Below are 24,988 nucleotides of genomic sequence, written 5' to 3' on the forward strand. Positions count from 1 at the left end.
GACTAGGCGGCGCGCCTCCCAGACGCAGAGTAGCTTGTGATTGGCTCGAGCTGCGGAACCTCGGAAACCCGAATGTGAGGAGCTTACGGATCCACAGCTGCCGCCCCCCGCAGAAATCCGGAGCGCGGTCAGAAGCCAACTGGCGGTGGCGGCTGCAGGTAAGGAGACTCCTGAGGAGAAAGTAGAGGGACTCGGATCCGCTGCGCTCAGTGTCGTTAGCGTGAGTTGAGGAGAGGCTCCCACCCAGCGTGTAGTGTAGGAAGACGGGAACAATGGAAGTGGCGTCTAGTCCCTAAGCGTTCCCTCCCCCTCGGGCAGACAGTGTTTCTCCTCAGCAGCAGCGGGCGGCTGGAGGAATTGAGAGAATTACTTCCCCCTCAGCCGATCCGTTCTTCCCCAAGGCCAGAGCCCCCGGGGGCGAGAGCCGTCGTGGAGGCCGTCGGTGGTTTAGGGTGACGGGAAAATGGCGGAAAACAAAACAGTGAAGTGAAGAATGCGGCGGCCCCCTGGCATTTTCTCTCGGCGACCCCCCCCCGCAATATTCCTCTCGGTTGCACTGCCCCTACCTCGCCCCCGCCCCCCGCCTGCCGCGGATGGTAACCTTGGAACGCGCGAGGGATGGCGGCGTTTGCGAGAAGGTGGCACTGAATCGGGCATTTTAGGGGCTAGGGAGCCGTCAGAGCCTGGGGTGGGGGTGGGGGGCCGTGTGCGGCAACTGTCGCCTCCGTTAAAACACCACCATTTTGGTTCCCAGCCACCGTCTCCCGTGTAGCGGGGCAGAGGTAGCAGGAGGAGGATGAGGGGTTGGGCAGCACGGCGTGGGTAGCAGCGGTGGCGACCGCTGCACCAAGTGCAGGAGGAGGGGAAAGGGTATTCTTGTCTCTTCGGTCTCTTGACTTTCCACTGCGAAGGTTCTCTTGTTTGGTTGAAGATCCAGGCAGATGGGTAATATATGGGAGGGCACATGTGTGCGTTCTGCTCAAAATGATTGAAACTTGGCATGATCATGGGAAAGGGAGACTTCTGCGGGAAGAGGGTTGCGTCCAAAGCTGCAATACTGCTACTTGCCAGGGCTCCTTTGTCTCCTATCTCTGCTAATACTACTTTCACATTCTCTTGCTCTGCCGCCTTAGGATTTCTCTCCTGTCCTTCACCCTATTTACATTATTGAGAAGCTAGGTCCTGAGTGAACTATGTTTAGAGGAGACGAGGAGACGAATGAGAGTAAAATGTGTGTGTGTGGGGGGGGGGTTGTCTTGTTTTGATTTTTGTTTTCTGATTTCTGCTCCCCACATATTTATGGAAAGATGTTTACTTGAAGAGTACTTGGTGGTTACCTCCATTCAATAAGGATGTGAGATACACTCTTGAGAAGACTGAGAAGCCTAGCTATCTATTGGCTGTTGAATCCTTAACACACTGCTGTTCTCATACCTCATTCATTATTGATCTTATTGAAACTTCCTATATGGGAAGAAGGTGCTCCAATTTATTTATTTGGTATTCTTACAGTGTGATACTTCCCGTAATAGTTGCACTGTGTGTTAAAATTTTTACACTTCATTGAGCACTAGTGCAGATTTTTCTCTATGAATTTGGCAAGGGTAATGCTTGCCCTTGGTTGGTTCTCTTTCACTTTCCAAAATAAGGTATTGCTAGTGATTATTAAAATATGCTTTAGGGAAGATGTTGGTTTAATCAGGTAGTCGAATTCTAAGTGAAATAACGTTGCTTATGTCGTTTTAGGTAGTTGTTTCTGTTGCAATCCCTTCTGTTGCTTTTTAGATTAGCAGTTTTGAGCATATGAACCCTTCCAATCTCACCCTGCACATTAAAGTGTAAAGAAAAATTCTTAAGTTGTGTAAGAGATTTGGTTTAAAATGTTTTAAAATATCTAATTGTGAATGTATTTTTACAATAGGTAAAAAGAACGTTTTTCCAAAGAAAGTAACGTAGTTCAGAAGGAAAAATAACAAAAAGAAAGTGCTGCAGATTTTATTTTACAATATGTAAGAAAATCAACAGTTTCTTCAGGATACTCATATTAAGGTGATTAACAAGTTACTTAATGTTTTATCTTTAATAATTAAACAAAATTAAGTGTTTAAAACATTTTAAAGACATCTGTAATTGTTCTATTAGTCATGTGATAAAGAAAGCAATTACTCTAATTAAATTTGAAATAGTACACTGTTTTAAATGTTAAGAATAAGTCCTTATGGCATTTTAATTTATCTCTCTCAAGCCCCGGGTAGTTTATTGTGAACTATCTTGGCCCCTCTTGACTTCATTTTGAAGGCAGAAAATAATGTGGTATTTGAAAAAAGATAGCGAAATATAGCTAAGAGTTTCTAAAAATTTGTAATTTTGCTCACACATGAAGTAATTTTGTTTGAATCATTTTAATATACAGAAAAGTAACCTACTGCTGTAGGATTTTGATATACATGACTCAAATGTTAATAAAGATTACTCTGTGAAACTTTCCTGCCTCTTTTACACCTATCAAATTTTAAGACAAGGGAAAAAATCTTAGTGATCTCTGGTACTTAAGGATAGATTAAGTTGTCTTACGTGGCAGCTTCCTAAAAGTTTCTAAAACTTAATGATGCAACCTCATCTTTTGTGTGATATAGCCCAATTTATTAAACATCCCTAACTAAAAATGAGGAAATGTTTTATAAAATTGACAGACTTTTTGGTTGATTTACTTAGAATCTTATGTTTGAAAGCGAAGTATACATGTAATTGTAAGGAATACGTTGAGTTACAGAACCTGACTTTAGGTTCCATACGATCTGGTGATCTTAAATATAGGATAAGTCATTTGAAATGAAATAGGTTGAGCCCTTGCTTTCAAAACTAGCATGAGGCTAGTGTGACTTTATTAATCATTAATGGAAAAAATTAGTCATACAATTACAAGTAAAAGATATTCTGAAAGAACCAATTTACTAAATGTTTGTATGTGATTGATCTTATCTCCACTATATTTAGGAAGCAGTCATGTTTCATGAGTCCTCAAAACTGAGACAAGAGAATGTAGTAGAATAAGGCCAGACGTCCTTACTGGCTCAAAGAACTCCAGGGAAACTGGGATAGAACATTTTACATTATAAGTAGAACCCCGGGAGCCAGAGGTGAAACACACGTTTATCTGCAGAACTACGCTGCAGAGCTGAGCTGGGTCTGGAAGAAATGGATGAGAGCCACTGGATGAAATTCACTAATACTAGACACCTGAGTCCTCTAGTAATGTATAAATATCCCAACTATTGTCTGTTGTCATCTTGTTCTCTTTTTTCTTCTTATTTAATAACCTGTATTTTAAGTGGAACCTCAGTGCTACAGTTTTGTTCTTTTGCTTGCTTCTATCACTTCCCTATGGCTCATCACCCTTACTGTGCTTATTCTCCATTATCTTTGGTTTACTTCCATTTGACCCTTCTTTTATTTATGGTTGTCACATAAAGCATCTAATCAAGGTTTTTGTTTGTTTGTTTTGTTTTCCTTTGTAATGAGATTTGCACACCTGGTTGAGAGGCACATTTTCAATTGCATTATTTTCTCAAAGCAACTGACTTTGGCCTAAATGTATTTAAACTATTTTTAAAACCATTTCTTTTACAGAGATTTGTGAATGAACTTTGCTAAGTATGGATTCAGGTGGTGGAAGTCTTGGATTGCACACATCAGACTCTAGAATGGCACATACCATGATTATGCAGGATTTTGGTAAAGCATTTTCTTTGTTATATTTTTTCTTTCTTTTTTAAAAGTCAGAACATACTAAATATCAAAACTGTATTGGAGAAGGGAAGAAATTACAATGAAAAATTGTTCTTTTGCCAGGAAAATACATTTGTAGGGCTTATTTTCTTAAAGTAAAGCTATGTGTCAGTAGTCTAGATAAAATCATTCTTATAATTTTGTGGGAAGGTTGAGGTAAGGAAACTTGGAATATAGTGGTAATATGTCATTGGAAATGAAAAACTCAATTTGCATAAATACCTGCATCAGTTCTCATGTGTAGGAAATATTAAAATATAAAATACATTTTAAGTTGCATTGTTAATAAAGCTGGAAAAGGAAGTACTTCAGTCATTTCAAAGAAGTTAGATGCTTATATAGTGATAGAGGAATATCTTGCACTAGGTGATTAATTATATTCTGATGCCATATCCTCAGAAAGTTGTTACTAATAGCATTACCTTTTTCTTTTTTTTTGAAAAAAAAAATTCCCCACTTTTGTGGCCAAGTTTTTCAGTAGCCTCTTAACAGTAGTCATTTTGATGAAGATGATAAGACTCCCTTGACAGTCAACAAAGAAACTGAATTTGGACAGGTTCAGTCTGAATGATAGAAGAGAGAGGTATCTGAAGTGTAAGAGGCAAGGATAGGGTGGTAAGAATTAAAGAAAAGATCAGAGTGAGAGTAGAAAAGACAAATGGCAAATTGGGACAAAAAGTAAACAGAAACATGAGATACTGTAGAATTGTTAAAGATGAAATTAGGAATGGGGGATTACAACAAGTGATACTTTACTCAATTAAGAAAATGCTCCTACTGTTTTCAGATAATATGGTTGAATATGTTATGTTGTCTCCTGTTGTAAAGCCCACAGTAATGAGAGCCAGAAGAACTAGATTCTAGTCTTGGCAGTCCTATTAAATTATCTGTGTAAATGGGCAAATTACATATTTTACTTTTATGAAGGGTTTGGACTAGAAAACATTTATTGTCCTCCCCAGTTCTCTGATTCCTTGACATTTCTGTCTGATGGTAAAGGTGCAATGCATAGATTAAGATTTAATATGGTGGGAATCGAGATGACTGTGTAGTTGATGAAATAGAAAGGAATTATGGATTTATTCTGCTGAAAGAGTTAGAAGTGAGTTGTGTTGATTATGGATGACTTAGAAGTGATTTTATATGAAAAAAAATAAGAATAAACTCTAGAAGAAGGACAAAAGGCTGAAGCATAAGAGATTTCACAAAGAATTTTGTGAATTCTTTGCTAGAGATAGTTTTTCAAATTCTGGAACACTTGAAACTCAGTGTGATAAATTAAGTTTTGGTTGAAATTTCAACTTTAATTTTTTACCTTTTAAAAATAAGATATTTTTAAATGGAAGAAAGGCAGTATTTTCTCCATTTAATACAAAATATTACCTACCCTGTAGCATCTGGTAAAGTGCCAGAACCCCCCTCACTCCTGAAGAAGTTGCCCATTAGCAAGTAAAACTTGATTCATTTCAAAGAGTGAAAAAAATGTCTGATTGGTGCTGGTGAATATTTGCTTGGTGTTCCTCTTACCTTTCTTTCCACTGTTCCTCCTCAATGTCTTGAGGTTTAATTAATCCCTTATTATATCTAATACTAAGCTTTCCAAATTCAAAAATTGATTAGAAATTAGAAACATTCTCTTTAAATTTTTGCTAACATCAAAACTTAGATATCTGCAATGCCATAAATTAATTATACTTGTGAAACATAAGAGTTTAGCATACATAGGTAGAGCTAGCCAAGCAAACACACTGTGTGGTACAGGATCTCTAAATTCTGTAAGGTTTTTGGTTGGTATGAAATGGCTACTATATTAAGAATCTGAACTATTAATTTAATTCAGAAGTTTATTGGACCAGTTTCTTTTGAAGGATACTTCAGAGTTTAAATTTTACAGTAGTATGCTTTATGTAATAACTTGTGCGTGTCTCAGTATAATAGTTGCCCTTGGAATCTGTGCCATTGAATTTAATTGTTGTTTAAGATTTTATTGCTGAAAAAAGTCCATATTGCTTTGGGACTTAAGTAGCAAAAAACCTTAGATGGTGGCCCAAGACGGACCCAACAAATACCAAATTTTATGCTGTCTTTCTGGTGAAATTCCAGGTATTCACATTTAAATTAAATAACTTTAGTAAAAAGGGGAATGCTTGAAATAATGACTTGTTTCTTACTGTTATCTGGTTATCTAATTGATTTCACACTTTTTACAAGATCTTCATATCATTTATAATTTGCTACCTAGTGAGATAAATTTTAATGCCCTTTAATGCTGCTTACTAAATGCCTTAAATTTTAAACGAGTGACTCTATGGTAGGTCTTCTTATTCTTTCTCTTTCAAACTCTTCCTTTACTAGTCACTCACTTGATTAGCCCTATAAATTCCTTAAAAAATACTCTCTAGAATAAGTAAATTCTGTTCTCCTCATTTAGGCAAGTTAAAAAAAAAGCCAGTCTGGAGTAAAACAATTGAGTTCAGTTCCCAGGTTGAACCTTGGGCAAGGTTATTTATTTATTTATTTATTTATTTATTTTAACATCTTTATTGGAGTATAATTGCTTTACAGTGGTGTGTTAGTTTCTGCTTTATAACAAGGTGAATCAGTTATACATATACATATATCTCCATATTTCTTCCCTCTTTCGTCTCCCTCCCTCCCACCCTCCCTATCCCACCCCTCTAGGTGGTCACAAAGCACCGAGCTGATCTCCCTGTCTGTGCTATGCAGCTGCTTCCCACTAGCTATGTATTTTACATTTGGTAGTGTATATATGTCCATGCCACTCTCTCACTTTGTCCCAGCTTACCCTTCCCCCTCCCCGTGTCCTCAAGTCCATTCTCTAGTAGGTCTGCATCTTTATTCCCATCTGAGCAAGGGCATTTAACCTCTCTAAACCATAGTTTGTTCATATTTAAAATGGGGATAATAACACTCACCTTATTACACAGTTCTGAGGCTTAAATGAGATAATATATGTAAAAGTATTAGGTTGCTTGGTGCATAGTACTCAATAAATATAGCTAGAGTATAGCTAAAATAAGTGACTTTGTTTAGAAAGTCAGTGAAATCTAACAGATGAGTTGATAAGAGGAAAGAGCAAAATTTAATAAAAGACATCTTGGATCTTGGTCTGAGTAATCTGCCAATACCCTGTGAGGAACCCATCAATTCTTGGTCTAAGATCCTTAAATTATTTTGTTCAGGGCAAACAAGGATGTTTGGATTTTTTTGGTTTAGATCTGATTTATTTTGACCTGTAAGTTCCTGCTAGAGTAAAGACTAGATAAACTGAAAAACACTTATTCCTTCTTCTTAGAATCCTCCCAAACAGGTTAATCGGAACCCAAGCCAGCACTAGCATTATTCTATCCTTCCATCCTTCCCTAGTGTCTACTCTCAGGAACCAAACTACTCTCCAGCAATGTTCTAAAATAAATGGGATTTCCCATATTTTAAGTCTAACTTATGAAAAGATTTTATAAAATACTAATTTCATTGTTCATATACATAGAATTGCAATACTGTGAATTTTATAGGGTTAACATTTAATTTTTCCCTGCTAAAAACCACATTTCCAGTCTGGTTGAATACTAAATTTGAACCTCACCTTCTCCCTGTCTCCAAAAATGGCCAGTGGAGTAACAAGTGAATAGAAAGCACTTGTTCTATACATACTCCCTTTGTCTACCAGATTTTCAAGGTTGAGGCTGTGTCCTTTTGGGTAATATGGTGGTTTAGGTGAGAGTTTGAGAATAGTGAGAAGGCTACAGAAGGGTTGAAAGGAAGATAATCCTGAAAGGCAGCTTTTCCCTTCTCACCTTATTTTTTGATGTGTTAGGGTAATAGTAGTGTTTACTGGTCTCCATCCTAACTTGCTAACAAACTTCCATAATGAATTGGTTAATAACAGTGAACAGTGTATAACAAATGGTACTCTTTCAGGTATTACTGTATAGAAAGTGATCATTATGTAGAAAAGGCTTTGTACTGGATTATTTCATGTAGGTAATTTTGTTGTAACCTGGTCCACAAACTCTGTTAATTTGTTTACTATACCACCTCATAGAGAATGTAACAGAATTACTCATGAAGGAATTTTACACTCTTACAGTATTTACAAGGGGGGTAGGAGTTGGTTTTTACCGTGCTACTCAAGAAAAACGTTATTTAAAACTTTATTCCTGAAGATTTACTAATTTAGAATTTAATATAATTTAGAGTTTGTATGTATGTTTTTTAAATAAACCAAATCTTTGTCTAAAATGAGTTGTTTTTTTTCTCCTCAAATCAGATGTTAAAGGATGCTTTCCATTTTTGAATATAGTAATTCTTGTAAAATAAAGAAGTTCAGGGACTTTTATGTTTATAATACATATTTTCTAATGTATTAAGCTTGTCATATTTTATTAACTCAATTTAACGTATTAGCAACCTTTTATGTTTGTGTGTCCTTTTTATTTTAATTTTAATTTTTTGAAATGCTAGACTCACAGGAAGTAGAAAAAATAGTATATAGGGTCCTGTATACCCTTTACTCATCTTCCTCCAATGGTGACATCTTTATAATAACTGTAGTACAGTATCAAAAGCAGGAAATTAACATTGGTACATTACTGTTAATGGGACTACAGATCTCATTCAGTTTTCACCATTTGTGTGTGTGAGAGTGTATATAGTTCTATGCAGTTTTATTTCATATATAGATTTGTGTAGACACCACCACAATGAAGATACAGAATGGTTCCGTCACCATATATATGCTATGCCAAAATAGTCACACACACCCCCACCCTTGGCAACTGCTAATCTGTTCTCCATATCTATAGTTTTAGAATTTTGAGAATGTTATATAAATGATTCCATTTATACATTATACAGTACAGTAACCTTTGGTAATTGACTTTTTTCACACAGCATAATTTTCTAGCAGTTGATTCAGGTTGTTGAATGTATCAGTAGTTTGTCCCTTTTTTTATTGCTGAGTAGTATTCCATAGTAAGGATGTGCCAGAGTTGGCTTAATCAACCATTTACCTGCTAAAGGACATTTGAGTTGTTGTGTTTTTGTTTTTGTTTTTTGCTACTAGGAATAATAGCTACTATGCACTGTTATGGATATTTATGTACAGCTGTTTGTGTAAACATATTTTAATATCTATGGGAGAAATGCCACGGAGTACAATTGTTAGGTTGTATTGGTAAGCGCATGTTTTTTATAAGAAACTGGGCAAATTATTTTCCAGAGTGGCTGCTGCCATCACGTATGAGAGATCCAGTTTCTCTGCATCCTCACCAACCTGTGGTGTTATTTTTTATTTTAGTTACTCTAATTGGTGTGTAGTGATATCTCATTGTAGCTTTTTTTTTTTTTACTTGAAAATAAAGTACATTCTTTTTAAGTTCTTAATTTAGATTTTACTAACATCGTTTTCACCCATCTCCACCCCGATTCCTGGTTGGTGATGATTTTTATTACAGTTAAATTGTCAGTGGTTCTTTAAAATTATAGTTTGCCCAGGACTGTTTCATATTTAAAATCTATTTTATGTCATCTGATATATACATACAGTACTTTTAATTAATAAAATAACTTTACTTTTTTTGGATAATTGTTTGTATTGTAGTGGCTGGAATGGCTGGTACTGCGCATATCGATGGAGACCATATTGTTGTTTCAGTTCCTGAGGCTGTATTAGTTTCTGATGTTGTCACAGATGATGGGATAACTCTTGATCATGGCCTCGCAGCTGAAGTTGTCCATGGGCCTGATATCATCACCGAGACTGATGTAGTAACAGAAGGTGTAATTGTTCCTGAAGCCGTACTTGAGGCTGATGTTGCTATTGAAGAAGATTTAGAGGAAGATGATGGTGATCACATCTTGACGTCTGAGCTAATTACGGAAACTGTTAGAGTACCTGAGCAGGTTTTTGTGGCTGACCTTGTTACTGGTCCTGATGGACACTTAGAACATGTGGTCCAAGATTGTGTTTCAGGAGTTGACTCTCCCACAATGGTATCAGAGGAGGTTCTTGTAACTAATTCAGATACAGAAACTGTGATTCAAGCACCTGGCGGTGTTCCTGGTTCTACAGTTACTATTAAAACTGAAGATGATGATGATGATGATGATGATGATGATGATGATGATGTCAAGAGCACTTCTGAAGACTACTTAATGATATCTTGTAAGTGAAACTTAAAGTCCATAATTACTTGGTAGAAACTGATTTATGTATAACATGGACAGGTTTTCTGGGATGGGGATCTATTCAATAAAAGTCATGGGGGTGATCTTTTTGAAAAATAATTTTTTTTCAAAGCTGTGTTGAGATGCTTTTTTGAATTTGTTCATGTTTTTAATTTATGAAAATTTATACCCACAATGGAGTAAAATAATGCAATTTATTAATATCTTAGAACAAAAATACAGATTTGGAAGGTTCAAAGAAGAACATTAAGTGACAATATTTTAATGATAAATATATATATTTCAAAATGGGAAGTTTATTTCATGCAACCACTGCTTTCTTTTTAATATGACAGGTACTGGAGTTGTCAGTTCAGTTTTGCTTAGGAGTTTAAGCATAGCATGTTAAGAAATATGATTAGTTTTTTGAATTAAATACTTGAAAAGTAAATAATCAACTCAGATTGTGTTCTACAGTTCTGCCTGTGTTTGTTTTCTGTTGTCTATATATGTGTCTGTATAGTCTATGCAAAAATACTTTAAACATATTTATTTCAGACTGCTTTACGATGTCCTTAAGACATTCTATCTGAATGAGGAAGATAGAAATATCTTATTCTCATTTTAAGTGGTAAGTTTGCCTGAACAGCAACAATAATAAAAAATCTCATGATAAGTTATTGATGGAGCTTGAGGAAGAAGTGGGTCTATTCTTTATAAAATTTGAAGGCATTCCTTTATTAAAAAAATCCCTTTAAAACTTAAATAATTTTTTTATTTTAGAAAATAGAATATACAAAAATTAAATATTTTTTATATCATTCATTCTCTCGCCACCCAGATCCCTAACTTTTTATAATGGTTAGAATATTCAAATTGGGACTAGTTACTCTTTTTTTTTTATTTTTTTAATTTTTATATTTATGGCTGTGTTGGGTCTTCGTTTCTGTGCGAGGGCTTTCTCCATTTGCGGCAAGTGGGGGCCAGTCTTCATCGCGGTGCGCGGGCATCTCACTGTCGCGGCCTCTCTTGTTGCGGAGCACAGGCTCCAGACGCGCAGGCTCAGTAATTGTGGCTCACGGGCCTAGTTGCTTTGTGGCATGTGGGATCTTCCCAGACCAGGGCTCCAGCCCGTGTCCCCTGCATTGGCAGGCGGATTCTCAACCACTGCGCCACCAGGGAAGCCCCGGGACTAGTTACTCTTTTTAACCATTTTCATTATTTTATTTTATTTAGTTTTCCCTTTTTTTTCTTCATCGCTTAATCTTTAATTCATTTTTTTTACCTCTTGGTTTCTGTTGACCATTGAATCTTTCAGGAGTTAGAGAATAAATTGCCTTGAAATGTCTCAATGGTAATTTTAAAAGTCCTCTTTTTTTCCCAAGATATCTTCAAATTACTCAAGGGGTAAAATTGAGGACTTAAAACAGACTGTTATCTTATTCCTAAATCCCTAACTATTCCTGTAAGGAAATCTTATCAGCAGCTGAGTTTTTGTGGTAGGGAGTTTGTCTTCTCTCAGTCTCTGAGGTGCATCTGAGTTTTTTCCACTTTCAGACCAAATGTCACAATTTCTTTATCTTAGCAGTTGGTTAGGCTCTTCCACTTGTGCCAAGTAACTTGGAAATTAATATAGGATAACTGTATCTGTCTAAAGTTATCCCAGGTGTGCTTTTCTTTAAAAATACCTAACACCCTCAAAACATTTATGGGTGATGATTTTCTTTATGAAAAGCTTCACTGGAGAAAGGGGGTTCCTTTAAATAATGAACCAATATAATGCATTCAAATTATTTTTTTTACCTATAAAATCAGATTTTATTTCTTTCAGGAAAATAATTTTGTATAAAGCAAAATATATTGGTAGGGTCATTATGGGAGAGGTCATGAAACCTCACCAATTTCAGGGGTAAAAGAGAAAAGTTAACACCTTTGTATTTTTTTTAGTATAATAGCTTTATTGAGATATAATTCACATGCCATACAATTCACTCCTTAAAGGTGTGCAATTCAGTGGTTTTTCATATATTCACAGAATTGTATCACCATCACCATAATCAATTCTAGAATTTTTTCTTCCCCCGAAAAGAAACCCCCATACCCTTGAGCAATCACCCCTGCCACTCCACTCACCCCTCAGGCAACCACTAATCCAAATTCTTTCTCTATAGATTTGCCGGTTCTCAACAATTCATGTAAATGGAATCATATAATATATGGCCTTTTGTGTCTGGCTTCTTTCTCTTAGTATAATGCTTTCAAGGATCATCCATGTTGTAGCATGCATCAGTCCTTCATTCCTTTTTATTAATGAGTAATATTTCATTATATGGATATACAGTTTATTTATCAGTTCATCAGTCGATGGACATTTAGGTTGTTTCCACTTTTTGGCTGTTATGAATAATGCTGCTCTGAACATTCATGTACAAGTTTTTGTGCACATAGGTTTTCAGATGTCTTGGATATATACACCTGGGCGTGGAACACCTTTGTAATTTAAATATTACTAATTTTTGTTTGTTTCATCATTGCATAATACGGATCCATTACACATTGCCTCACCGCATCCCTGTGGTACATCAATATACAGTTGACCCTTGAACAACACAGGTTTGAACTGTGTGGGTCCACTAATACGCAGATATTTTTCAATAAATATATACTACAGTATTACATAATCTGAGGTTAATTGAGTCCGCAGATGCGGAACTATGGATACGGAGGGGCAACTGTAAAGGTATACATGGATTTTCGACTATGTGGAGAGTCAGCACCCCTAAGCCCTGCATTGTTCAAGGGTCAGCTATAGTCTATACTGATGTCATATTCACCATATAATTTTGGTAGATGTAACATGAAAGGGGTATAGTAAAAAGCCTACTTAGTTTTTAAAAGGAATATTATACTGTACATTTTGCTAAAATGAAATTTTAATCAAATTGTACCAATGGGCTATAGAAGAATATTGAACGATAGCAAACTTTGTAGGGTTGGCAAATAATGCACCTTACTGTTTTATTTTTTTTAATTTTTATTGGAGTATAGTTGCTTTACAATGTTGTGTTTGTTTCTGCTGTACAGTAGAGTGAATCAGTTATACGTATACCTATATCCCCTCTTTTTTAGATTTTCTTCCCATTTAGGTCACCACAGAGCACTGAGTAGAGTTCCCTGTGCTATACAGAAGGTTCTCATTAGCTAGCTATTTTATACATAGTGTATATATGTCAGTCCCAATCTCCCAATTCATCCCACCCCCCACAACTTACTGTTTTAATGTTATATTTAGCACCAGTAGAATTCTGCGTTGTATATAATATTACCCACTTATTACTGGCTGGGATGTCATGTGAGTTGGGAAACAACACCGTGGGACTTGAATGTTGTAAGCCTTATAACAAAAAGGTTAAGCTTGAATTTTGGGTATTTTGAGTACTGTCTGCGTAAAGAAGAGTCTTTCAGGATCTATTTCTAAAATCTGTTGATTGCCTGTTAAATCTTTGTTAACTTTGTACTTTCTATAACAAAGGATACAGAATAAATCTTGGTGAAGTTGATGGTTTATCTCTTAAAACTGTACAGTAACATATTTAATAACTATCATCGTCTGTGAACTTAAAATACAGAACAAGTTTAATTACTCAATACATTTCAAAATTGTTCATTCTGAGGAATCTAATTAAGTAGAAAATAATGGATACATTAAACTGTGGACCTCGAGGAAAGGTATAAATATAATCAGAATAGCACCAGTAATTTCAACACTTAAAGCAAAAATTATGGTACAAAACTTTTGAGAAATGACCAAACAAATGTCTATTTCATTTCATGAGTTTTAATTTTGTGAATTACAGTTTTAATTCAGTTTATCCCAGGAGGAACTGTGATTACTTTTAACCATTGAAGTGTAATAAAGTAGTATTTATCAGATGAGAGTACTTTTTTCATTAATTTACTGTTAGTGCAACCTAAGAAATTCATATTTTGGACACTTTTTGAGTGTTTTATATCCCATGTCTTTATTTCCAAGAATGAGAAAGTACTTTTTTTCTGAAGACTTAACTTGCCTCTTAATTTTTTTAATGATCTCATTGTTTTATTCAATGTATTTTAAAAGAGAGGCTGTTAAAAACCAGTAATATCAGATTCTTCCTCATCTTTTTTTCTTTCATTTTAATCTGTCCCATTGTGAAAAAAATATTTGCCAAAAAAATACTAACAGAATTAGGGTTTATGATGGAATGAAATTTTTTTTTCTGTTTATTTTGATCATTTAGGTACTCTCTTTCTTAGACAATAAACTATTTGAACTCTTAAATAGTGTGGAATCATTTATATTTAATCACAAAGTTAAAGTAGTTTTACATTGTAAGAAGAATTTCTGAAATGTGTTTTCACCATTTTGAAAGGCCAAAGGAATATTTTTGAATTTGCATGTATCAAATTTGAAACTGCGGTAGAGAAAATCTAGACTTTGACCCATTTAGATCTTACTGAAATTCATATTTTAAGAGTACTGAGTTAAAAGCTTTTTAATGTCACTTTATTCTGTTTTCAGTAGCTCTGGAATTGTTTAGATATAGTCAAGCCTTCATGATTTTGTTTCATATATGATACTATGATACATATAGTAGGGAGGAGCAGATTTTCAGTTTAGGTTACATTTCAGTTTTTATGGGGACAGGACAAGCATTGAAATAAAAAATGGTAGGCATATAATCTTTGGGGGAGTATATTGTTTAATATTTATGTCCAAAGAGCAAACTTTATGAATATAATGTATTCATTGCATAGTTTATGCACAGTATTCACTTGAAACTAAATGCTATTCTTAAAGAATCAAATTTTTAAGTATACTTAAAATGTAAGTAATTATTGTTGCTTTATTTTATATATGATTTGAAGCAAATCATATAATGGTAAACCTGGAAGTATACAAAATTTCTGATTTGAAGTTGCCTTTCGTTGACTCAACAGGAATTAAAAGTATTTACTAAGATTTTATTGTTATGATTTCTGAAAAGCCCTTTTTATTTTTTTATTTTTTATTTTTTTTTCTTTTATTTATTTAGAATTTTATTTTATTTATTTTATATACAGCAGCTTCTGGTTAGTTATCTATTTTATACATATTAGTGTATATATGTCAATCCCAATCTCCCAATTCATCCCCCCCCGACCCCCCACCCACTTTCTCCCCTTGGTGTCCATAAGTTTTTTCTCTACATCTGTGTCTCTATTTCTGCCCTGCAAACCGGCTCATCTGTACCATTTTTCTAGGTTCCACATATATGCGTTAATATGCGATATTTGTTTTTCTCTTTCTGACTTACTTCACTCTGTATGACAGTCTCTAGATCCATCCACGTCTCTACAAATGACCCAATTTCATTCCTTTTTATGGCTGAGTAATATTCCATTGTATGTATATACCACATCTTCTTTATCCATTCGTCTGTCGACGGGCATTTAGGTTGCTTCCATGACCTGGCTATTGTAAATAGTGCTGCAATGAACATAGGGGTGCATGTGTCTTTTTGAATTATGGTTTTCTCTGAGTTTATGCCCAGTAGTGGGATTGTGAAAAGCCCTTTTTATAAAATAATTCAGGTTTTCTGTTTTCTCTTTTTTTAAATACTAGATTTCATATGTTAATTGGTTATAGTATACTGCTATTTAATTTGGGAATTGTTTATGTCAGCTTATTTCATGAGTACTATATATTTTATGTTCTAATTTTTGTTATTAATTTTGGTGTTAGGATTTAGCTTAAAATGTTGAACGTAATGGAAGATTATTTAATCTTTTCCCAAACCACTTTAATTAAAGCTGTATGGTTAAGAGTATTTCATATACATAAATTGAAATCTGTGATTATGTCTTTTATATAATTATGATCATGTAGTATATCTGTCTTGTATACTTTTTTTCATGAAATATACCACTTTTAATGGTTGCATAATAGGTCATTAATTGAATATAGTGGGTAGGTGGTTAACACATTATTTCACATTGCACTAATACTTAACACCCACTAAATGTCAATGGTACTTTTTGACTGAAACAGTTTCCCGTTTATATTTTACAGTGGATGATGTTGGGGAAAAATTAGAGCATATGGGGAACACACCATTAAAAATCAGCAGTGATGGTTCACAAGAAGATGTTAAAGAAGATGGATTTGGTTCAGAAGTAATAAAAGTGTATATATTTAAAGCTGAGGCTGAAGATGACGTTGAAATAGGTACAAATAATAATTTTAATTTATTGCTATAATGGTTAGGAATTAGAACTTCTCTTTTCTGGAGACTAAGTTCTAATATTGTCTTCAAAGTGCAACTCTTATAAAAGGTTTCTTTGGGGATAGAATATTTAAAAATTATATATAAATATAAAGCAAGGATAGAGAACAAGTCATCTTAGATACTTTTAAACTTGAGTAGAAGATTCCAGGTGAAATTTCAAAACATATGAGTGGAGGGGATTTGGTTTAGAGTAGGAAATTATGAGTACTTAAGGGCAGGCTAGAGGAAGGGTGCTTTGGATTTTAATCCTAGTTCTTCCATTTAGCTGAGTGGCCTTTGGTGAATTACTTAACATTCTTCTGCCTCAGTTTCCTCATCCATAAAATGGCCATAATGGTAGTAACTACCTTATAATGCTATTGTGAGGATTAAATGGGTAAATACATGTAAAAGACTTAAATAGTGCTTGGCATATACAAGTGTAATGTAAGTGTTAACATTTGTTGTTATTTCTTAGTGATGACTGAAAATTTAAAGTGCAATTTATAAGAAAATTCTCTTGACACTTAGAAATTTATGTTGGAATATTTGAGGGGGAATATTTTTCTAAAGGAAAATATTTTTATGTATCCTTCTTATTAATTTAGGGAATTATTCCATGATACTTACTGATTTTGATACATGTTTTAACTTTTAAGGTGGAACGGAAATTGTCACAGAGAGTGAGTACACCAATGGGCATTCTGTAGGTGGAGTGCTTGACCAGAGCCGAATGCAGCGGGAGAAGATGGTTTACATGGCAGTTAAAGATTCTTCTCAAGAAGAAGATGATATCAGTAAGAAAAAAAGGCACTGTAGTGACTTATCAGTAGTCATCATGCATTCTTAAAAAAAAAAAGCAATCTCATATTCAAGCACTACATAGGAACAAAGTTCAATAAAATAAGTCTGACCCTTCGCTATAATTAATTTAAAGGAAAAGGGTCCTTTTGACTATCCGTGCATGCATGTATTGTTCAAATGAGCAAACATAAAATACTGTGTCTGAGATACTAGGGATACAGAGATCAGCAAAATATGGTTCCTGACTTTAGGAGAGCCCACAAATATGTAGGGAATTACTGGGAATCTACTTTGTATATGTTATTGAATATGTTGCATATATAATATCTCATTTAATTCTCATAATTCATCTCTGAGGTAGGTGGTATTATCCCTGTTTTATGGAAGGAGAAAGTGCTCAGGGAAGTTAAGCAGTTGCCCAAGGTCATTCCAGTATTAAACGAGGAAGATAGGATTTGAACTCATGTCTGCCTAACTCTGCTGTCAGTGATCTTTGTACATGGCAGTGAGCACTGTTGACCTCTCTCTGAATTTAGCAGTAGAAGGGCTAGCTGGTTGTTTTCCTTCTGCCACTGAGAGATTAGCTGAGTAAGTATTCTTCCATGTCAAGCCACCAGGATTTTTACTTATTATGCCATTGATGGTCTCCAAGTAGTTGCTGTTTAAAGTTTCTTGCGGCTGAGTACCACAGGGTGAAAAAAGCTCCTCACATTTCCTTTCCTGCCATGGTACACATTTCCTTATGAAGATGTTTTTCTTTCTTCCTACTTTCTCCTCACCTCAGTGTAGGAATGCAGCCCTTCCCTAAGGCTTTTTCTGTCTTCTTGCCATGCTGAGACAAAAACTACTTTGTTTTGCCCTAGAAGAGCAAGAGCCTCCACTTCAGTGCATTACCTTGACAATAGTTAGCTTTACCTATACTGCACTATGATCCCCACTCCTCAGATTTCCTCCCCTAGAAGTCATAGGGAGCTGAATTCCAATCCCAAACAAACATGAATAATATACCACAGCTGAAAATGTCAAAACAAATGAGTCTAGAGGATTTGGTTAGAGAAAAAAGGAATTAATTTCTATTTGGGCTCTAGATTCTTTCTTTTCTTTTTTACTCATTGGTCAGGAGACTGAAGGTTAGGTTAGCTGATGCCAGAATTCCATAGGGATGTGCAAAACTTAGACCAATGTTTCCTTCTGGTTAATTGAAAGAAGGGAAACCTAGGAGAAGAGGGATACTTTTTTCCCACATTTTTTCCACATTTTTCAGTAGTGAGTAGAGACTTCCCTAGTGGTCCAGTGGTTAAGACTCCATGCGTCCACTGCAGGGGGCGTGGGTTCGAGCCCTGGTTGAGGAAGTTCCACATGCCGCACCTCACGGCGCGGCCAAAAAAAGAAAAAAATATTTAGTAGAAAATCCCAGTATGTGAATCAAAGGAAAAGCGTAAATTCAAGCCAATTTTCTACGTTAAATCCAAATGGATTATTTCACATAAAATATGCTTACTGACCTTCTAGGTTTAAATTCTTTTACACTAATCTGATGTTTTTTTAAATGTCTCACTTAATGCTTTCGTCTTCAGTAGGGTCTCTGAAAATCCTGCCTGTTAATGGGTGTCCACATAGCCTTGAGCCGCCAGCATTTTATATTATAACCGTATATTATGGTTTTACTTAGTTTCATTTTTAATTCTTTTTCAATTACTAGTATTTTTGACAATTTTTCATTGCATGTACAGTACTGCATTTAATTTACATGTGGGATAGCATGGACCACTTTCTAGTACTGATTCTATGGGAAGTGCCTTCTGAGTTCTGAAGAACTATCAGGCAGAATTATGGAATACAACTCTTCTTATAAATTCCTAATGCCCAGTGGACTGTGAAATTAGTCAATATATTTCAGGCGCACGTTTTATATAATCTAAAAGTCATTTTCATAGGACTAGGTTTTAAGAGGAGGATAAGAACTTTGATAAATTACTGTCTCCTAGTGGCACCAGCCTGCGAAGTGCCTAATGTAATTTTTAAATTAACCAAATCGAAATCTTGAAAGTTGAAAGATAATCGTTTGGAAATTTTTACCCATTTATTAAATACTTGGGGTTATAAACAAGCAATTATTTCTAAAATTTAGGTTGCGCTGAAATAGCAGATGAAGTTTACATGGAAGTCATTGTAGGGGAAGAGGAAGGAACTTCTCTCCCTGAGACTCAGCTTGAGGACTCTGATGTTAATAAAACAATTGTCCCTGTTGTCTGGGCTGCGACATATGGTAGGACACTGGCATTTTTTCACCTGATAAGTACATAACATATCTATTTGATCAGCCTTTAGGTCATTAAATATGCTGTGCTAATGCCCCCCATGAGTTGGCTAATACTATAAAATGTTTTGCTGTGGACTGATTCATCTCTAGTTACTTACATAATTTTTGTACCACATATCTTGTGTTATTTACAATGAACCTTGCTTAATGCACTTTGTTTTTCAGAAGGATTTATTTTAAATCCTACATGTATAAGTGAGTGCCATAAAAAGTTTTATTTTTCTAAAATAGGAATATCCTTTGAAAATTGATCCTTCCCCTTTTGGAAAAACTTATTTTATGTTTTAACACCACAAATAATAAGATATTGGGGTTTTGAAAAGGAACAGAAATCCAGGTGTGCTCTTCTAGGAAGTACGTAATGAAAGGTAAATTTATCAAGTTATTTTTTCCCTTTCTATTTTATCTCATTCTTACTTAATTTACAAGATGGTCCAGGTATACTCTTTACTTTGAAAAATTTTGTTGTTCAAATGCATTAATGTATCTTAACTTGGTTTTTCCAAAGGTTCATTCATTCAACAGTCATTTATTGAGCATCTTCAATTTTGAGGGCATTCTGCAGAAATATCTACCCAGGTTTTATTTGAAAAGTAAGGTTGTCCTAGATGTTAGTAGTTCGAAGGATGCTGACAGCAGCCCTTATTTTCAGTGTGTGATATTATCTAATCCATGGGAGTGGAAGAACTCAACAACAACAAAAAAATGTTTAATCCAAGGAACGGTGATCAAAGTAAGATTTTGTAGATTAAGATGTGATCTACTAGTAATCATTACACTCAGTTTTTAATTGGTCTTTTTTTTTTAAGGAGATGAAAGAAGAGTTTCTCGAAGGTATGAAGATTGTCAGTCATCAGGTGAGAGAGCATTATATGTGAGATGTAAGTTAAGTAGCTGGTTTTGTGTACTGCTTGGTAGATACAGAGTTATTAGTTTGTGTGTACAGACCCATTTGTTAGACTCTTACTTGCCTGGTCATATCTAGTTAGTTAGAAGAGTTTACCTCTTTGGGAAATTGATTAATTTATATAGAGACATAGCGTGTGTTATTCTGTGAATGCAGTTCATTTTAGATTTACCTCGGGATTTCCCTGGTGGTCCAGTGGTTAAGACTCTGCCCTTCCACTGCAGGGGGCACGGGTTTGATCCTTGGTTGGGGAACTAAGATCCCATATGCCACGCGGCATGGCCAAAAAATAAAAATTAAAAATTAAAAAAATAGATTTACCTCAAGATACAAATATCAGGCCACTTACTACATGGGCCATAAAAAAGTTACTATGGAAAAAATTATAAAATAGGAATTATTCTGACATGGAAGTAAAAGTTGTCAATGATATCAACCACTTGTTAATGTCTTCCTTGGGATGGAACTATTTTTTTAATTTCTATGGCAACCAGTAGATTTATATAGCTGTTACATAAAGTTCATGTGTCAGTGTAAATTTTTTTTTTAGTTTTAATACACTTCATATAGTGTTATTTATTCCGTGGTTGATAGTTCTTTTTATTTTCTTACACAAGGAGACTTTTTCTTATGATAAAGTGTCTATTTTGTTTCTAGCTTTAGGAGGTATTTGACTCTCTAACTGTAGATTTCAGGGGAATTAATGAGAGGCATATATATCATAGCATTTAAGCTAAACAGTTTCTTAGGGCTACACTTTTAAACTGAATTGCATAACACAAGAGATTGTGAGAACTGAGATTTTATTAAGTACTTTATTCCATATACACTGATCCCACTGAAATTGCAGTAGATTGCCTGCCACATTTATCTTAACACTTAAAAAATCAATCTTAATACTTTTAACATTAAGTAAACTATTCTAAAGCATAAATACAAGAAATCTGTTGTTTGTCATGTATTACAGTTACCATGATTGTATTGGATAACTGACATGTGTAAATTTCTTTGCTAAATCTCTTTAATTTCATCAGCCTTCATCGATGAGAAATTGATCTGATATCAAGATTTTGTTTAGGGTCATAAAATTCAGTTTCTTATGTTTCATTCACCTTATCAGTTTGTTCCTTTAGGATGAATAAATTGGGATATTTTGAAGTTACTTTCACATGGTATCGTATTTAAAGTATTTGCATATACACATGTGTGTGTAAGAGTATAAAAGAGAGAGAAGGAGAAGATGGGTGTACTTTGTGAAATTTAGTACTGCAATGGCAACTGAATGCCATGTCTTCTCTAATTCATCTAACCAAAACCAAAAAAGTACAAATATATGTAGTTTAATGGTGTATCGATTTTTTTTTCCAGGAAATACTTTGGACTCAACATTAGAAAACAGAAGTAGTACAGCAGCACAATACCTTCAAATTTGTGATAGCATTAATACAAACAAAGTACTTAAACAAAAAGCTAAGAAGAGGAGAAGGGGAGAAACGAGGCAGTGGCAAACAGGTAAAATATTAATACATTACTCGATGAAGATTATAATTATTTGAAATGCAGTAGTATTTTTTGTAACCCAAGAATATGCCAGTTGTTTGTAGTGTAGTTAGTCCTACTCCCATGTACCTACTTGTGTTTGATCTAAATAGTTGGGTTTTTTAAAATGTTCTACTGGTACTTAATAAAACTGTGCTTGTTTGCTTTTTACCCAAATGACGTTTTTAAAGAGAATTTTCAGGTTGGTTTAACAATAAAGGGTGCCTATTTCTAGTTTACAAAGTGCATGTGATATAGCATTTTGGCAGGTGAATAGTCTATAGTAGAGTGCTGCTCATTACTTTTTAGTGAGCTACTTTATTATAAATTGCTTTCAATGTGCATTTTATCTTATGGGATTTTATTCTACTAGTATAGTTCTCACATTGTGAATGTCAGCTAATTTTGCCGCCTTTGTGGTAAAACTGTTTAAAACAGTCTGGCCACATTTCACAACTTCCCTGTTTTGTTTTGTTTTTGTTGTTTTTTTAAATCTAGCTGTTATAATAGGCCCTGATGGACAGCCCCTGACAGTATACCCTTGCCATATTTGCACAAAAAAGTTTAAATCCAGGGGATTCTTGAAAAGACACATGAAGAATCATCCTGATCATTTGATGAGAAAAAAATATCAGTGTACAGATTGTGACTTTACAACTAACAAGAAAGTGAGTTTCCATAACCACTTAGAAAGCCATAAGCTTATAAACAAAGTTGACAAAACCCATGAATTTACGGAATACACACGAAGATACAGAGAGGCTAGTCCATTGAGTTCAAATAAACTTATATTAAGAGACAAGGAGCCGAAGATGCACAAGTGCAAATACTGCGACTATGAAACTGCAGAACAAGGACTGTTAAACCGACATTTACTGGCTGTTCACAGCAAGAATTTTCCTCATGTTTGTGTTGAGTGTGGGAAGGGCTTTCGACATCCTTCTGAACTCAAGAAGCATATGAGAACCCATACTGGTGAGAAGCCATATCAATGTCAGTATTGTGTCTTCAGGTGTGCAGATCAATCAAATTTGAAAACTCACATTAAGTCTAAGCATGGTAACAATTTGCCATATAAATGTGAGCATTGTCCCCAAGCATTTGGTGATGAGAGGGAACTTCAACACCATCTGGATTTGTTTCAAGGACATAAGACACACCAGTGTCCTCATTGTGACCATAAGAGCACCAACTCAAGTGACCTTAAGCGGCACATCATATCTGTCCACACTAAGGATTTTCCTCACAAATGTGAGGTCTGTGATAAAGGTTTCCATCGTCCTTCTGAGCTCAAAAAGCATAGTGATATCCATAAGGGTAGGAAGATTCATCAGTGTAGGCACTGTGACTTTAAAACATCAGATCCATTTATTCTTAGTGGTCATATCCTTTCAGTTCATACTAAGGATCAGTCATTGAAGTGTAAAAGGTGCAAAAGAGGGTTCAGACAACAAAATGAGCTCAAAAAGCATATGAAGACTCACACTGGAAGGAAGATTTACCAATGTGAGTATTGTGAATACAGCACTACAGATGCATCTGGCTTTAAACGACATGTGATATCAATACATACAAAAGACTATCCACACAGGTGTGAATTCTGCAAGAAGGGATTCCGAAGACCATCAGAAAAAAATCAGCATATTATGAGGCACCACAAGGAGGCTCTTATGTAATAAGATCAATATAAAGAAAGAAGCTATTTAGAAAATATGACATGTTACATGGGAAGATAATTTCATGAACTGTTTCACCTGGTTACAAAGCTTGATATTAAATCATAAATTTACATTCTTTTTATTAAAGATCTTAAGATATTTGAATTGAGAGGGGATCTCATAGCCCTTTGAAATTAGTTAAAGAATTTAAGGAGCACCATAGAATGGTTGCAGAAAACCTTATTGTCTATTTAATAGTATTATAAGCATAATTCAGCTACAGAGGGGAAGAGCAAAGAAAACCACTTTATTTGGCTGATCATACTAGAGACAGATGTTTCTGAAAAGATCATATCTAATTAAGGAGTTTAGCAATGCTTTGCTATCGCAAGCAAGTGTCACTTTTATGCAGTTTTAGAAATGAAGTGGGGAAATAAAATGCAGTCATCCATTAGTCACTTAGTCATTGAGCCTTTATATGGTACCTGGAAATTGAATTCCAGAAATGGCAAGTTTTGTGTATTCATCAAAAGAAATTTCACTGGAAAACAGGTTAGATTAATTCAATACTATTTAAAAGAATTTCAGAGCTGCTAAGATTTTATCACAGGATAGGATGTTTAAAATATAGCATTCTGTACTGAAGTCTAAAGATTAAAGTTCCCCTTTTTCTGATGTTCAAGTTGATTGTTGTTCAGTGTGGCATACATGACAGAAGTATATTTGAGTCAAATGTGGCTTTCTAAAGTGGATGCAACAGTAATGTTGCAAAGTTAGCACTATATTTCTTAATGATCTAAAGATTAAATTGAGAGAACACAGTTTTCTTAAATATTATGTTTAGAGGTTTTTTTAGGACAGTCATAGCAAGTATGATTGTTCTAGTCTTACTTGCTCTAATGTTTAAAGGTGCAATTTTACGCCATTATTGAAAATTTTGATTTTTAAAATCTATATACCATATTATTAACATGCATTTTCAATATGAGGCAGTATTTATGCGGTATTTAACAAAACACTATGCTGCCAATAGAGCTTGGAGGTGGATATTCAGTTTACAGTGTATAAATTTAAAATATGCATCCCTTTAACAATGCTTTATGTTAGCATGCTGCAAATCAACATGGCGCTTAATATAAAAAGCAGGTTTAGGGAAACTTAATGAAAATCCTGTTCATAAATGTAATGCATATGATGTGTACTTTTAAGTTTTAGTTGCTTCATGTTTACACTCAGCTGTTAAACATAATTAAAATGTAATTTTACTTCATGCTATATTGTGGCTTTGTGTTTTAAATAATGTTCACCTTTCTGTTTTTGCACCAGATAAGAATCAGTTCCTTGAGAATAAATTTTTTATCTTTCTTAACTTCAGAATATTAAATTTGGAAATCTACAATTGTGTGTCATGTGATTGTAAATGATGTACACGCTGTAAAATAAGATTGTCACTGTTACGTGCGATGATTATTTCTAAATGTTACTCATTGAA

General features: G+C 34.7%; 1 protein-coding gene across 8 annotated transcripts; it reads left to right on the plus strand.

Annotated features, from left to right (window-relative positions):
- Positions 1 to 34: 34 nt before the first annotated feature.
- On the plus strand, positions 35 to 24,988 carry ZNF711 (zinc finger protein 711). 8 transcript variants are annotated; one of them, XM_057539026.1, is made up of 11 exons: positions 41 to 158; positions 1,922 to 2,049; positions 2,998 to 3,252; positions 3,631 to 3,735; positions 9,413 to 9,976; positions 16,070 to 16,225; positions 16,925 to 17,062; positions 19,201 to 19,338; positions 20,202 to 20,249; positions 21,668 to 21,811; positions 22,337 to 24,988. In XM_057539026.1, exons 4-11 carry the CDS (start codon positions 3,657 to 3,659, stop codon positions 23,512 to 23,514), a joined length of 2,445 nt encoding a protein of 814 aa, XP_057395009.1. In that variant the 5' UTR covers positions 41 to 158; positions 1,922 to 2,049; positions 2,998 to 3,252; positions 3,631 to 3,656; the 3' UTR covers positions 23,515 to 24,988. The 8 variants fall into 8 exon arrangements, with proteins under 8 accessions (XP_057395012.1, XP_057395009.1, XP_057395014.1 ...); XM_057539031.1 differs by having other exon boundaries at positions 16,925 to 16,948; XM_057539032.1 differs by lacking the exon at positions 19,201 to 19,338.

Source organism: Balaenoptera acutorostrata, chromosome X (assembly GCF_949987535.1).
Source record: "Balaenoptera acutorostrata chromosome X, mBalAcu1.1, whole genome shotgun sequence".
Lineage (NCBI taxonomy): Eukaryota > Metazoa > Chordata > Mammalia > Artiodactyla > Balaenopteridae > Balaenoptera > Balaenoptera acutorostrata.

What these genes read in the sequence shown, in the direction of transcription:
- ZNF711 (XM_057539029.1), top strand. Translation starts at nt 3,657, where the DNA reads ATGGATTCAGGTGGTGGAAGTCTTGGATTGCACACATCAGACTCTAGA. An exon ending in AGACTACTTAATGATATCTT is followed by an intron (nt 9,977 to 16,069) that starts GTAAGTGAAACT and finishes TATATTTTACAG; the next exon opens with TGGATGATGTTGGGGAAAAA. An exon ending in AACGAGGCAGTGGCAAACAG is followed by an intron (nt 21,812 to 22,336) that starts GTAAAATATTAA and finishes TTTTAAATCTAG; the next exon opens with CTGTTATAATAGGCCCTGAT.